We start from the raw sequence: 17,556 nt of genomic DNA, 5'->3' as shown, positions 1-17,556 counted from the left end.
AACATCATATAGCCCTCCCTGTAGATAACATCATATAGCCCTCCCTGTAGATAACATCATACAGCCCCCCCTGTAGATAACATTATACAGCCCCCCTGTAGGTAACGCCATACAGCCCCCCCTGTAGGTAACACCATACAGCCCCCCCTGTAGGTAACGCCATACAGCCCCCCCGTAGGTAACGCCATACAGCCCCCCCTGTAGGTAACGCCATACAGCCCCCACCTGTAGGTAACGCCATACAGTCCCCCCTGTAGGTAACGCCATACAGCCCCCACCTGTAGGTAACGCCATACAGTCCCCCCTGTAGGTAACGCCATACAGTCCCCCCCTGTAGGTAACGCCATACAGCCCCCCCTGTAGGTAACACTATACAGCCCCCCCTGTAGGTAACACCATACAGCCCCCCCTGTAGTCCGAGGTTTGTGATGGAGAACATTGGGGGACTTTCGGTCCCCTGTTCTCCTTATCGCTGCCAGCGATCACACATGTATCCCCTATCCTGTGGATAGGGGATACATGTCTTATGTAGGAACCACACCTTTAATGGCAGAGCGGGGAGATACCTCCCTGCTCTTCCGTAGTGTTCAGTGGCGTCGCGCTGTAGCAGCCATAGCGGCAGCTAGCGGAGCCTCCGGCCATGGTGGGGGCCCGTGCCGGCGGGCGACACAGGCCCCCTCATGCCGCGGGCCCCTGTAGCAGCCGCTACGGCTGCTATAGCGGTAGTTACGCCACTGACTGTGAGGTAGCCGTCGCCTGGGTCTCTCACTGCACAATTTTACTTACAGTATCAGACCATTCAATTCTAATTATAACACAAACATCTGACCGTCCTTCTGTCCCTAAATGTGTCTGATACCGAAGGGAGAGACGGGGCGGAAACTCATCTCCCAGTGTCCAGTCAACTCCACGTGTTACCCTTGAGTCTATGGTGGTGGTCACGGGGTCAAAAAGCCCAATATAAGAAGAGTGAGGATGAAGCAGAATGAGATGCAACATGAAGATCGCCAATTACTTCGCTTTATTTTTACACATATCACTCACTGGGGGGGAAACTGTACCCCGAGGGGTAAAATGAAGCTACTAGGTCCCAATACACCTCCCATGTGCCACCTGGAAATCTGCCAGTCCTCTTTCCTTACAGCTGGTGAGGGAGTAGGGTGATCCCCTGGGGGAGGTGGCAGTGGGGACTCACCAAATCCTGGACACGGGACAGCACAATACACGACTGGATGGCCGGGAGAGAATAGACAACTTGCTGACTGACCCACTAAAGAGGGAAAACGTGGTCCCCAAGGGGCGAGCACTGAACTGCCAGGGACTAGTGGTCTCCAGAGCGCGGACCCTCACGCGGCAGGACAGACAGATCTCTCCCAGGTTCTGCAGGGTGAATGAGAAGTAATGAGAACAGGTGGAGCAGGTCACTTACTGATATAAAAACTCACGGCTTTGGACGCGTCGCTTTCTCGAATTGGACAGGACCCAGAGGAGCTAAACGTCCGTATTGTTAACTTGTATTTCCCCGGATCCTTTATTTCTTTTACATATTCGTGAGTCGTCTCATCAACCGTAGAAACTTCTGTTCTGTTTTCTAGATTAAGGAAATTTGAAATAATAAGTTGCATTAGAGGAAGACGAAATATACACTAATATCTAAAATGTATACCAAGGAGACTGATCGTAACACTTTATTAAGGTTTGATAGTTGTCATCCAAAAAATATGGTTAGATCTTTACCATATAGTCAAATGATCAGAGCTAAGCGAAACACTGACAAACAAGAAGATTTGGACATATCCTTAGATATCATGACTAGGAATTTTTTACAAAGGGGTTACCCCAAATCACTATTGTTGACACATAAGAATAAAATTCAAAATACTGCAAGAGATAGTTTGTTTCAATCAACCAAATCTCTGTCACACAAAAAACAGAAACGGATTCCTTTTATCTCGACATATAATGATGTAAGTGGAGATCTTTCAAGGATTATGAACAAACATTGGCCAATTATTAGGAATAGTTTTGGTCACATTGACGTATTAAACAACAATCCTTTAATGTCCTATAGACGCTCACAGAATCTACGTGACAGATTGGTAAAAACTAGGGTGTCAGGTGGAAGGAAAGGATCACAATTCATGCTTAAACCATTGAAACCTGGTAATGTCCCTTGTCATAGGTGTGTCAATTGTTCCCTGATGTGCAGGGGTAACACTTTCACCCATCCATTAACTGGACAACAGTTTAAGATTAGATACAATCTCACTTGTGACTCGGATTGGGTCATTTATGCCCTATGGTGTCCCTGTGGCCTTTTATACGTGGGGGAGACTACCTGTGCTTTTAAAACCCGTTTAAACAATCATCGCTTTTCAATTCGTAAAAAGAAACTGGATTTGCCAGTCGCTAAACATTTTTCAGAACATGGCCATAATGAAAGGGATTTAACATTCATGATCTTGGATCATATCCCGCCATTACAATATGGTGGTGATCGACATAGGGTTCTACATAAAAAAGAGTTGAGATGGATATTCTTATTAAATACACTGAGACCGTTTGGTCTCAATATAGAATTGTAACCTGAGATACACACATTCTCCACTCTATACTTTTAGTTTCTCTGACATTCTCTTCTCTGACAATACTAATGACACATGTATGTCCATTATTTTAAATATTCTTTTTTGTGTAAAGAAATGTTTGATGAATTTTATGATTCTCATTCTTTTTTTGTATTTCTTTAGATCAGAACACCACTTCCAACGGAACTTCAGGATCTTGGATATTTGCTTCCAATAATAATAATATATAATAAAAAAATTTTCATCGCTATATTATGTCTTCTTTGGTCCTGAGATATACTAATAAGTACTTATATATAAATATTATTCTAAATGAATTATTTCTAGTCTCCTTTCTAGTTTCAGGTGATGTTGAGATATTATTACATTATTTATACTATGAAGATTTAATGTCGTTAATAGGATAGTATTGGTCTGTTACACGTGAGGGGTTATCGGGATTGCCTGTGCACGTGAAAACGTTGCCAGTGGGTTCTGAAATCCTTGGGAACAAGGTCGCTCTGAACACGTAATGGTGGACAGGGGCCTTTGTACCCACGTGTGGATCTTTAAACTGCCACCATAAAGTTGAAAAATGTTTTAAACGTTACACTTTACCAGTATATGATATCTCCATTACCACTAGTTGGAGCACTTAGTTGCATATCATTTATATGCTTCTGGTATATCTTGGACCTCTTTGGGCTATATCTAGCTTTGGTATTAATACGATAATGTCACTGGTTTCTGTGATCTTGGGTTTGTTGATGGGTTGCTTGGCAACCTAAGATACTGCCGTTCACATGACCATAACAGTGGAACGCACTGGAACGCAATACATCATCATTGCGCTCCATATGCGTCCTGCTGCTTAGCAACTTTTCACTTCCGCCTCTGGGCATTACATCCTGATTGCCACGAGTGATACAGCTGAACAACACGCTGTATTTCTAAGGTTCTATATACCATTGTTACTCCTGAAGTTTTGATTGGTGAGTGGATATATGACGATATATTTCAACACTTCTGTTTGCATAAATGATTATGGCCTAATCAGTTGTTTTTAACCAGGGTTATATTATTTATTTTGATGCACATTATTGTATATGCACTAGTACACTTTATGTATCATTTTACTGTTTATTTTTGATACCTTAAATTATTTACAATACATGTTTTCAGACACGTAACACTGTAACTCATGATAATGAGACCAATTAAGTTAAATGGGTTTTACCCTATATATACTTTGAGTATTAGATGTGTCACTAGGCTTGAGAAAGATCCTAATGTAGGATTGAAACGTTGCTGTTATATTTGGATTGAATAAACCACCATTTTTTCAAATTGGAGTGCCGCAAAGTTTTTCTTTTTTCTTTCTTCTATATATATATATATATATATATATATATGACACCAGGATACTATGTGTATTACTATGTTACTATGTATGTATGTATATGACACCAGGATACTATGTGTATTACTATGTTACTATGTATATATATATATATGACACCAGGATACTATGTGTATTACTATGTTACTATGTATGTATGTATATGACACCAGGATACTATGTGTATTACTATGTTACTATGTATATATATATATATGACACCAGGATACTATGTGTATTACTATGTTACTATGTAAGTATATATATATATGACACCAGGATACTATGTATATTACTATGTTACTATGTATATATATATATATATGACACCAGGATACTATGTATATTACTATGTTACTATGTATATATATATATATATGACACCAGGATACTATGTATATTACTATGTTACTATATATGTATATATATATATGACACCAGGATACTATGTGTATTACTATGTTACTATGTATGTATATATATGACACCAGGATAGTATGTGTATTACTATGTTACTATGTATGTATATATATGACACCAGGATACTATGTGTATTACTATGTTACTATGTATATATATATATGACACCAGGATAGTATGTGTATTACTATGTTACTATGTATGTATATATATGACACCAGGATACTATGTGTATTACTATGTTACTATGTATGTATATATATGACACCAGGATAGTATGTGTATTACTATGTTACTATGTATGTATATATATGACACCAGGATACTATGTGTATTACTATGTTACTATGTATATATATATATATGACACCAGGATACTATGTGTATTACTATGTTACTATGTATGTATATATATATATATGACACCAGGATACTATGTATATTACTATGTTACTATGTAAGTATATATATATATGACACCAGGATACTATGTATATTACTATGTTACTATGTATATATATATATATATGACACCAGGATACTATGTATATTACTATGTTACTATGTATATATATATATATATGACACCAGGATACTATGTATATTACTATGTTACTATGTATGTATATATATATATGACACCAGGATACTATGTGTATTACTATGTTACTATGTATGTATATATATGACACCAGGATAGTATGTGTATTACTATGTTACTATGTATGTATATATATGACACCAGGATACTATGTGTATTACTATGTTACTATGTATATATATATATGACACCAGGATACTATGTGTATTACTATGTTACTATGTATGTATGTATATGACACCAGGATACTATGTGTATTACTATGTTACTATGTATATATATATATATGACACCAGGATACTATGTGTATTACTATGTTACTATGTATGTATGTATATGACACCAGGATACTATGTGTATTACTATGTTACTATGTAAGTATATATATATATGACACCAGGATACTATGTGTATTACTATGTTACTATGTATATATATATATATGACACCAGGATACTATGTGTATTACTATGTTACTATGTAAGTATATATATATATGACACCAGGATACTATGTATATTACTATGTTACTATGTATGTATATATATATATGACACCAGGATACTATGTGTATTACTATGTTACTATGTATATATATATATATATGACACCAGGATACTATGTATATTACTATGTTACTATATATGTATATATATATATGACACCAGGATACTATGTGTATTACTATGTTACTATGTATGTATATATATGACACCAGGATAGTATGTGTATTACTATGTTACTATGTATGTATATATATGACACCAGGATACTATGTGTATTACTATGTTACTATGTATATATATATATATGACACCAGGATACTATGTGTATTACTATGTTACTATGTATGTATATATATGACACCAGGATACTATGTGTATTACTATGTTACTATGTATGTATATATATGACACCAGGATACTATGTGTATTACTATGTTACTATGTATATATATATATATATATATGACACCAGGATACTATGTGTATTACTATGTTACTATGTATATATATATATATATATATATATATATATATATATATATATATATATGACACCAGGATACTATGTGTATTACTATGTTACTATGTATGTATGTATATGACACCAGGATACTATGTGTATTACTATGTTACTATGTATATATATATATATGACACCAGGATACTATGTATATTACTATGTTACTATGTAAGTATATATATATATATGACACCAGGATACTATGTATATTACTATGTTACTATGTATATATATATATATGACACCAGGATACTATGTATATTACTATGTTACTATGTATATATATATATATATATATATATGACACCAGGATACTATGTGTATTACTATGTTACTATGTATGTATGTATATGACACCAGGATACTATGTGTATTACTATGTTACTATGTATGTATGTATATGACACCAGGATACTATGTGTATTACTATGTTACTATGTATATATATATATATGACACCAGGATACTATGTATATTACTATGTTACTATGTATATATATATATATATGACACCAGGATACTATGTGTATTACTATGTTACTATGTATATATATATATATATATATATATATATATATATATATATATATATATGACACCAGGATACTATGTGTATTACTATGTTACTATGTATGTATGTATATGACACCAGGATACTATGTGTATTACTATGTTACTATGTATATATATATATATGACACCAGGATACTATGTATATTACTATGTTACTATGTAAGTATATATATATATATATATGACACCAGGATACTATGTATATTACTATGTTACTATGTATATATATATATATATGACACCAGGATACTATGTGTATTACTATGTTACTATGTATGTATATATATGACACCAGGATACTATGTGTATTACTATGTTACTATGTATGTATGTATATATGACACCAGGATACTATGTGTATTACTATGTTACTATGTATATATATATATATATATGACACCAGGATACTATGTGTATTACTATGTTACTATGTATGTATATATATGACACCAGGATACTATGTGTATTACTATGTTACTATGTATGTATATATATATATGACACCAGGATACTATGTATATTACTATGTTACTATGTATGTATATATATGACACCAGGATACTATGTGTATTACTATGTTACTATGTATGTATATATATGACACCAGGATACTATGTATATTACTATGTTACTATGTATATATATATATATATATGACACCAGGATACTATGTGTATTACTATGTTACTATGTATGTATATATATATATGACACCAGGATACTATGTGTATTACTATGTTACTATGTATGTATATATATATATGACACCAGGATACTATGTGTATTACTATGTTACTATGTATGTATATATATATATGACACCAGGATACTATGTGTATTACTATGTTACTATGTAAGTATATATATATATGACACCAGGATACTATGTGTATTACTATGTTACTATGTATGTATATATATGACACCAGGATACTATGTGTATTACTATGTTACTATGTAAGTATATATATATATGACACCAGGATACTATGTATATTACTATGTTACTATGTATGTATATATATATATGACACCAGGATACTATGTATATTACTATGTTACTATGTATGTATATATATATATGACACCAGGATACTATGTGTATTACTATGTTACTATGTATGTATATATATGACACCAGGATACTATGTGTATTACTATGTTACTATGTAAGTATATATATATATGACACCAGGATACTATGTATATTACTATGTTACTATGTATGTATATATATATATGACACCAGGATACTATGTATATTACTATGTTACTATGTATGTATATATATATATGACACCAGGATACTATGTGTATTACTTTGTGTATTACTTTTATTATATTTATAAATGATACAATCGGCTTTCTGTCTTGAAATAGTCTACACTGTGTAAAGTAGAAACCTAGATATTGAGATCTGATACGAACCATCTCTCTGGATGTAGATATTGAAACCATCAAAGGCGGTTGGTGGTTGTGGAGGAAACCAGGTGGCTAGAAGTTTATATTTGGGAAGAGCAGGTTGGGATTGGTCGGCTCCAGGTGAGGAGGTTGTGAGGCTTTGATTGTCTTGGTTGGGTGGAATCTCATTTATGAAGCCCTCGGTGTCGGCCGTCACAGTCTCGTTCAGCCACCAGTCGGGTCCTGACGTGGTCACTACGTCTGAAGGTTTATAATCACTCCAGTTATGGGATGAAGCGACTGCCGAGCTCTCAAACTGATCTTCCAGCATCTCTTCTTTCTCTGAGACTGGATCAGATCCAGGATATCCAGATAGAGAAGGACCTCCGGGCGATTCCTCCACGCGGCTCTCGTTCAGCTGTAGAATTTGTATGGAGATGATTCTAGGAGGAAAAGGAGCTGAAGAAAAAAGGATATTCACTCAGCTAATATATTCTGCTGTAAAGTATGGATCTAATATCCAACTACGAATATACTACAGGGTGACATATATATACACACATATATACACATATATAAACACACACATATATATATATATATATATATATATATATATACAGGGTGGGCCATTTATATGGATACACCTAAATAAAATGGGAATGGTTGGTGATATTAACTTCCTGTTTGTGGCACATTAGTATATGGGAGGGGGGAAACTTTTCAAGCAGGGTGTTGACCATGGCGGCCATTTTGAAGTCGGCCATTTTTTATCCAACTTTAGTTTTTCCAATGGGAAGAGGGTCATGTGACACATCAAACTTATCGAGAATTTCACAAGAAAAACAATGGTGTGCTTGGTTTTAACGTTACTTTATTCTTTCATTTGTTATATAGTATAGGGTAGTTTAGTGTATAATGTTATATAGTATAGGGTAGTGTAGTGTATAATGTTATATAGTATAGGGTAGTGTAGTATATAATGTTATATAGTATAGGGCAGTGTAGGATAGTAGTATATAATGATATATAGTATAGGGCAGTGTAGGATAGTAGTATATAATGATATATAGTAAAGGGTAGTATAGGATAGTAGTATATAATGTTATATAGTATAGGGTAGTTTAGTGTATAATGTTATATAGTATATGGTAGTGTAGTATATAATGTTATATAGTATAGGGCTGTGTAGGATAGTAGTATATAATGATATATAGTATAGGGTAGTGTAGGATAGAAGTATATAATGGTATATAGTATAGGGCAGTGTAGGATAGTAGTATATAATGATATATAGTATAGGGTAGTGTAGGATAGAAGTATATAATGGTATATAGTATAGGGCAGTGTAGGATAATAGTATATAATGTTATATAGTATAGGGCTGTGTAGGATAGTAGTATATAATGATATATAGTATAGGGTAGTGTAGGATAGAAGTATATAATGGTATATAGTATAGGGCAGTGTAGGATAGTAGTATATAATGTTATATAGTATAGGGTAGTGTAGTATATAATGTTATATAGGGTAGTGTAGGATAGTGGTTGTGATGGTGCATTATGTGTGGTTTATTGTGAGTCCTCAGCAGAGAGGAATGACTCTGTAATGAAGTACCACAGGTCGTGTCTCCAGCCTATGGACAATCAGACGGGTCAGAGGTGAAGTCCACAAGACATAAAGTGTTCTCATTGTCCAGTCCCCACGGGGGGTCATCAGGAGGCACCACAGTTATATTCAGCTCAGGTGTAGACCAGCAAACAAGGTAGATCCAATTATCTTCCCCATTGTGTTCTCATCCTGGCTGTGGCAATACACATAATAGCACAAAGGACAACAACTCACATATGGACAGTGAAACTGCCAAGATGTTCCTCCCCCTGGGGAGATATAAGGGCTTGTCCTGGGGAGGATGGAGATATTCTGGATTTAGACCTTCAGGAGAGCTGAAGCTGAGGCCGGCGCTCTGAAGATGTTCCTGTGATCACCTTATTTTGTGGACTGTGTGTTGTTCCTGCATTGAACGTGACTTGTTCTGTCAACATTGGATACAATAAACCCTGTTGGAGTTGCCCTGTCGTCACTGGCTTTGTTGCTCGTGCATTAACGAACCCCATGACAGTAGTATATAATGTTATACAGTATAGTTTGTTAGGGTTAGTTATATAGTCAGGTGTATAGTATATAATGTGTGGTGAAGTGTAGTATACAATGTTGTACAGTATGGGGTAGTGTAGGATAGTAGTATATAATGTTATATAGTATAGGGTAGTGTAGGATAGTAGTATATAATGTTATATAGTATAGGGTAGTGTAGGATAGTAGTGTCAGGGATCATTACCATGTATATTGTTTGCAAAAATATTATCCTTACATATATACAGTGAAGGAAATAAGTATTTGATCCCTTGCTGATTTTGTAAGTTTGCCCGCTGTCAAAGCCATGAACAGTCTAGAATTTTTAGGATAGGTTAATTTTACCAGTGAGAGTAAGATTATATTAAAAAAAAAAAAATAATCACATTATCAAAATTATATATATTTATTTGCATTGTGCATGAGAAATAAGTATTTGATCCCTTCAGAAAACAAGACTTAATACTTGGTGGCAAAACCCTTTTTGGCAAGCACAGCAGTCAGACGTTTTTTGTAGTTGATGATGAGGTTTGCACACATGTTAGATGGAATTTTGTCCCACTCCTCTTTGTAGATCATCTGTAAATCATTAAGATTTCGAGGCTGTCGCTTGGCAACTCGAATCTTCAGCTCTCTCCATAAGTTTTCGATGGGATTAAGGTCTGAAGACTGGCTAGGCCACTCCATGACCTTAATGTGCTTCTTTTTGAGCCACTCCTTTGTTGCCTTGGCTGTATGTTTCGGGTCATTGTCGTGCTGGAAGACCCAGCCACGAGCCATTTTTAATGTCCTGGTGGAGGGAAGGAGGTTGTCACTCAGGATTTGACGGTACATGGCTCCATCCATTGTCCCATTGATGCGGCGAAGTAGTCCTGTGCCCTTAGCAGAGAAACACCCCCAAAACATAATGTTTCCACCTCCATGCTTGACAGTGGGGACAGTGTTCTTTGGGTCATAGGCAGCATTTCTCTTCCTCCAAACACGGCGAGTTGAGTTAATGCCAAAGAGCTCAGATTTAGTCTCATCTGACCACAGCACCTTCTCCCAATCACTCTCAGAATCATCCAGATGTTCATTTGCAAACTTCAGACGGGCCTGTACATGTGCCTTCTTGAGCAGGGGGACCTTGCAGGCACTGCAGGATTTTAATCCATTACGGCGTAATGTGTTACCAATGGTTTTCTTGGTGACTGTGGTCCCAGCTGCCTTGAGATCATTAACAAGTTCCCCCCGTGTTGTTTTTGGCTGAGCTCTCACCTTCCTCAGGATCAAGGATACCCCACGAGGTGAGATTTTGCATGGAGCCCCAGATCGATGTCTATTGACAGTCATTTTGTATGTCTTCAATTTTCTTACTATTGCACCAACAGTTGTCTCCTTCTCACCCAGCATCTTACTTATGGTTTTGTAGCCCATTCCAGCCTTGTGCAGGTCTATGATCTTGTCCCTGACATCCTTAGAAAGCTCTTTGGTCTTGCCCATGTTGAAGAGGTTAGAGTCAGACTGATTAATTGAGTCTGTGGACAGGAGTCTTTTATACAGGTGACCATGTAAGACAGCTGTCTTTAATGCAGGCACCAAGTTGATTTGGAGCGTGTAACTGGTCTGGAGGAGGCTGAACTCTTAATGGTTGGTAGGGGATCAAATACTTATTTCTCTGTGCACAATGCAAATAAATATATATATAATTTTGACAATGTGATTTTCTGTTTTTTTTTAAATATAATCTATCTCTCACTGGTAAAATTAACCTATCCTAAAAATTCTAGACTTTTCATGTCTTTGACAGTGGGCAAACTTACAAAATCAGCAAGGGATCAAATACTTATTTCCTTCACTGTATGTATGTATATATCAGTATATTACATAAAGAGCTGGAATGTAACAAAATGGACCATGTATCAGGGGCACGCCTATGGAGACACCGCCCCTGGAATGCAAGAGGAGTGTACAGAAGAACTTACAGCTGAGGAGCCAATGGGGCTTGAGTACGTCCCACATCTCTAGGAAGGAGTTTTGTGTTTCTTTCTTTGTTCAATAAAAATGTTCAGTTCACTTCCTACTCGATGGAGGTAGGATCTATACCAACTTGTCTCGTGGTATATTTTCTACATGCATGCATGCTCTCAGTTTTCAATTTACAGAGGTGGTTATTCGGTGTGAGATAACAGGGAAAAAAGGAAGTTTTACCCTGACATTTTGGCACCAAGCGTGGGGCCACACTTGAGGGGATTCTGGAATCCGGACAGCCGACAATCACAGGGTGAAACAGACGACCCAGGACTGCCCACCGAAGGAGCCTGATCACCTCCACAATAACACGGCAAGTCAGTTGATTTTATTAATCTTCGACTTATCTGTGTTAGTGGACGGTCTTGTGGGAATCTGTAGAACCCTGGTCGACTGGCTCGATTATCTCAGGCGACAGAGTCAACATCCCCGCTGTGTGGTCACGAACCCGTAAGAAATTAGTCGCGCCCGACTAACCATCCTCTGGGTAATTAGGGACTAGATAGGAAATATAACCTGTTTTATACAGGGGCATGATAAGTCGTGAGTAATTTTCCAGCAAGACCTGTGAGTTGCAGACTGGGAGATTGTAATATTCCAGCGAGATTTAATAATATTGCAGACTGGAGATTGTAATATTCCAGCGAGATTTAATAAAATTGCAGACTGAAAGATTGTAATATTTCGGCGAGACCTAGAGAGAGTTGCAGACTGCGAAATTGTAATATTTCCGGCTAGACCTAGAGAGTTGTAGACCGAAAATTGTTATATAAATTACGTGTATAATATAGACTGTTAGAATGGATGGTTTACGGTCCATATTCAAACCATCAGGATCACCCGTACCCGGACGATCCTATTCGTAAGATTTGGTGAAGCGAATGGAAGTTGGAAATAAGAAAGGCATTGTATGTTATATGTATTAGAAACCACAGGAGCAGCCGCCGCCCTGTAATGGCGGCCGTCCCTCATGTTGAGTGTGTCCTCATTGTGGGCAGCAAAACCCCCCTCACAGCTGAGCAATGTGCTTCCTGTGGGAGAGGCTGCCCCCCCCCCCCCACTCCTGATGAGGTCACGCCCGGTCCAACCAAATCAGTATGAAATTATAGCCTTGTTAATTTTGTCATTTCCCTCAGTAACATATGCTGCAGTGTTTCTTCTATTCTAGATTCCGTTCTGCACGCTGTGCACTGGTGAGAAGACACTTCATCATAATATAGAGATGGTGGCCGACAGATTGGACACTGTTACAGATTATGTGTGGTTGATGTTTTGAACGTAGATAATTCCTATACAATAGTGTGATGAATGACTGCAGATAGGTACGTTGTTTTGCCGGCATTAAAATTGTTAAGATTGTGAGAATAGAAGCTGTGAGGTGTGAGTGTGTGACCCCCTCCTGTAAAATGCGATGGTGTGGGGGAGGGGGGCTGTGTGATGTGTGCAGTGTGAAAAGAAGACCGACTGGTATACAGGGCGTGGACGGATGAGACAAGGGGTTACAATATAGCACTGATTTCAGATCTATATTGTATGCTCTTATTTTTAACAGCAGTAATGTCTAAAAACAAAAATTAAGTGTTTTGTGTACCGGGTTAAAATCAGTTTCTTTTTTCTGTGTACAGGAAAGTTTCTTATCTTTGCGCATGCGCTGTTGTTGATGAAAGTTACGCTGCATATTTATGTGTTATGATGTGATAAGATTTAATGTGTTTTGATGTTAATTCAGATATATTAAACTACAGATATTGTGAGACACGGCGTCTTGATGATGTATGTGCCCCCACTGTTCCCTATTCTTATGTATAGTTTATTGGTTGCAGTAATTAATATTACCAGATAGTGCCCCTCAGATAGAGTGCCCGACCTTATTATGTTGAGATGTAGTTTTGAACCCTGCTACATTACTTTCACAGAGTCCACAAAGGGGGGAATGGTGAAGGGACTGATCAGGTACAATTTTGGTTTGTTTTAAATTAATGAATTTGGTTCCAGGAGATCTACAAAATGTGTAAGAGACCATCAAATCCAGCAAATTTACACAAGAGGTCGAGGTCACTCACAGATGAGTCTTTACAGATTTAGGAGGGAAGGAGGTGAAAATTATCTGAACATTGTTAATTTTATGTAAAGATTTTAGTAATTTGTATTTGTTTTTGTATTAATCCAGTATTTACAGAACCTGATAAAAGTGAGATTCTCAAAGTGTTCTGGATTATCGGATGAGTGTGGAGAAGTGTATAACATTTGTTTTTATTTTTGAGAATGAAGACGCCCCCCTTTGAAATGTTCTATCTATATGTGACGGGTTTTTAATGTAAATTTGTAATGTAGAAATACTTGATCATATACAGTATGTACAAGACAGGATACGAGGCACCAGGTAAATTATCCGGAAACCACTCTCACCTTCTCATTCATCTCAAGGAGCGGAGCTGGAGGTGCTCGCTGAGGCTGTAACCTGGCATAAGGTAACACGGCCGACATTTACACTGACTCTAGGTACCCTTTTGGCATCGCCCACAATTAGGGGCCCATTGGTAGTAGGAACTTTATTGGATCATCAGGTAAGCCAATCGAGAGAGCAAGAGAAGACAGAACTGATAACAAGAGAATGTTCAGCCAGTATCAGTAAATTGTCTTGTCCCTGGATACACTAATGCCACCACTAGGTTTGTAGCAGCCGGCATGATGTGCGCACGGCATGACATAGGTAAAACAGCAAAGGTACCTGTGAAAAGTGCAGCCCGACCAGATTACCCGTCCCAGCGACTGCAGAACATACAACTACCCGAGGTAGAAGTATATGACAATGTGCTCGTGTGTCTAGACCTGTTCTCAGGGGGGCCTGAAGCCCGGCCGGTATCTTCCCCACTGCAGAACATACAACTACCCGAGGTAGAAGTGTATGACAATGTGCTCGTGTGTGTAGACCTGTTCTCAGGGAGGCCTGAAGCCCGACCTGTATCTTCCCCACTGCAGAACATACAACAACCCGAGGTAGAAGTGTATGACTATGTGCTCGTATGTGTAGACCTGTTCTCAGGGGGTCCTGAAGCCCGGCCGGTATCTTCTCCACTGCAAAACATACAACTACCCGAGGTAGAAGTGTATGACAATGTGCTCGTATGTGTAGACCTGTTCTCAGGGGGGCCTGAAGCCCGGCCGGTATCTTCCCCACTGCAGAACATACAACTACCCGAGGTAGAAGTGTATGACAATGTGCTCGTATGTGTAGACCTGTTCTCAGGGGGGCCTGAAGCCCGGCCAGTATCTTCCCCACTGCAGACGTTGTGTGTAGTGACAGGGGAACAATGTTATCCCAAGTATTGAGCTGGTATTTGTACAATGATAAGATGTCAGCAGTTCTCTAGACATTGTCCCAAAGTTAGTTTGTTTAATAACGATCTTCAAGAAGTGTTGTGGGAATATTAAATACTGAGGTTAAGTTTTATGTAAAGTTCTGGACCAGCCTTAGCATTGGACTATTGGAGGCGTCAGTATTATGTTTGTGTAAATGATTACTTCTTGGTGCAAGTAGATTCCCATTTGAAAATATTTTTGTTGTGAAAGGAAAATTTTAGAGCAGAGAATTCTGTGCAGTGTATATGTGTATGTATAGATATATATAAAGAAGTAAAATGAGTTTGCATGTATCACTTCTAGTTACTGCTCAATGTGAACGTTTAATGTAAAGATGTTATTTGTTAATGTTTTTCTTCAAATTAATTATCTGATTAAGATCAATTACTGATTATACAATGAAAAGCTTGTTCTCCACAGGAAGTGTCCAACTGGGAGCGGAAGGCGTGAGAACCAGATTCTGACAGAATGTGGACGGATAAAGGAAGGTAAACCGGTACCACCCAAGGCACTCTTGATGGCACTTGATGGTGTATGACCTCACATATGCCCCAAGACTGCAAGGATCGATGTGGTAAGATCTAATTGGTATGTCCCGGGCTTTACAGCTGATGCTGCTAAATTCTGTTAGAGCTGTTTAATTTGCCTACAGAACAGTCCTGGCAGACCGGTGCCAACCTTATCATACCCGCCTCCCACAAAGAGAACAGACCTTGAGAGGCCTTCCCAGGTAGAACGAACCAGAGTAGGGGGAGAAAAATTGGTTTGAGACACTTGTCAGATAAACATGTGGAATCTGTGTATATTTCTGTGAATAGGAGATGTTCCAGGTAATCAGCTGAGAATAAGGTATAAATCCTGCTGGAAAGTGTAAACACCAAGTGCAAATATAATGTACCCAATAATTACACATCTTCTAGGTACCCTGTCCAGTGGAACAGAGAAGTTTTTCTTATATAAAGGTGTTTGATGTGGTTTAAGGGCCTGTCATTATTATTGTATGTACTTAGAACAACGTTTATAGTGTATGCGGATGATGTTATCACCAGATTAGTATTTATTTTAACAATTGACAAGGGTTGGGGGTCCCCGCAAAGTGCCAGTAAACATGAACTAGAAGACTTTTAATATGATGAACTCCATCACTGAGATGCGGCAGGCGCAGCCTGAGCCAGTACAACGCGTTTATCATGAACTGACGGCAGTGTCACAATTCTAAGCAGCCGTGCAGTCAAGTAACTTGCCAGAGGAAGAGGATAGAAATGGAGGGTTTGTGGTAGTAACAATAAAACTCCACTAATCCGTCTACGTGGGAACTCACCCCAGGCTCAAAGTATGAGGTGCTGTGTACAGCCCGGTGACGTATACTAAGAGAGACGGTGTCTGACAGATGAGAAGGACCAAACCAAGTCCTGATGACATCAGCGAAGATCAAAGTAAAGACCAAAGACCTGAGTGAATCAGTCAGCAGTATCAAGTGTTTTAATAAGTAAGTGACCAGGTGGAGGATAGTAATAAATCCCCCACTGGACACCACTGTGCAGTCTGACTCCACAGAAGACAGGAGAAGAAGAGGACGATGATGTACAGGACTGGCAATGAACTGATGGGACCCAACACTTGAGGGTGATAGCATGAGATTGGTGATGGCATTATATTATTAGTTGAGGCCCTATTGTTTATATTGTCTGAGGTTTATAATTATAATGTGTGTAAATATGCCACGGTGCTGCAAATTACAATCTGAGGAGTTTTATGTGGAGGTGTAAGGTGAAGGTCACTGGTTGTTGTCACTCATATGTAAGAAGTACATGGCAGCAATGACAGCCCGGAGGTAATGTTACCCAGGTGTCTTTAGGTTTGGGGAAGATGCTGCCCATGACCTGTTATATCTGCAGGGGTAAAAGTCCCATTAGGACAGTAAGTGAAAGTGCGACAATTATTACCATTAATAAAATGTAGACTGGATTAGTTATATATATTACAACCAGCAGCTGTTTGTAGATTATACCAAGACAACCATCCTGCATCCTGAGGAGAATAGGGAAAGTTAGGACCAC

At 37.9% G+C, this 17,556-nt stretch overlaps 1 protein-coding gene across 1 annotated transcript in view; it reads right to left on the bottom strand.

Annotated features, from left to right (window-relative positions):
• Positions 1 to 17,556, bottom strand: part of PTPRO (protein tyrosine phosphatase receptor type O) — a 194,515-nt gene that overhangs the window by 144,912 nt on the left and 32,047 nt on the right. The window contains exons 5-6 of the mRNA XM_075848823.1: positions 8,015 to 8,446; positions 1,430 to 1,591 (exon numbers count right to left, since the gene is read on the bottom strand). Of these exons, the coding sequence (XP_075704938.1) occupies positions 1,430 to 1,591; positions 8,015 to 8,446 (594 nt within the window). The remainder of the gene's footprint in view (positions 1 to 1,429; positions 1,592 to 8,014; positions 8,447 to 17,556) is intronic.

The sequence above is a fragment of the Rhinoderma darwinii genome, unplaced genomic scaffold, assembly GCF_050947455.1.
Source record: "Rhinoderma darwinii isolate aRhiDar2 unplaced genomic scaffold, aRhiDar2.hap1 Scaffold_51, whole genome shotgun sequence".
Classification (NCBI taxonomy): Eukaryota; Metazoa; Chordata; class Amphibia; order Anura; family Rhinodermatidae; genus Rhinoderma; species Rhinoderma darwinii.
Note: the sequence above shows the minus strand (reverse complement) of the source record. Positions and strands in the feature narration are given on the sequence as shown.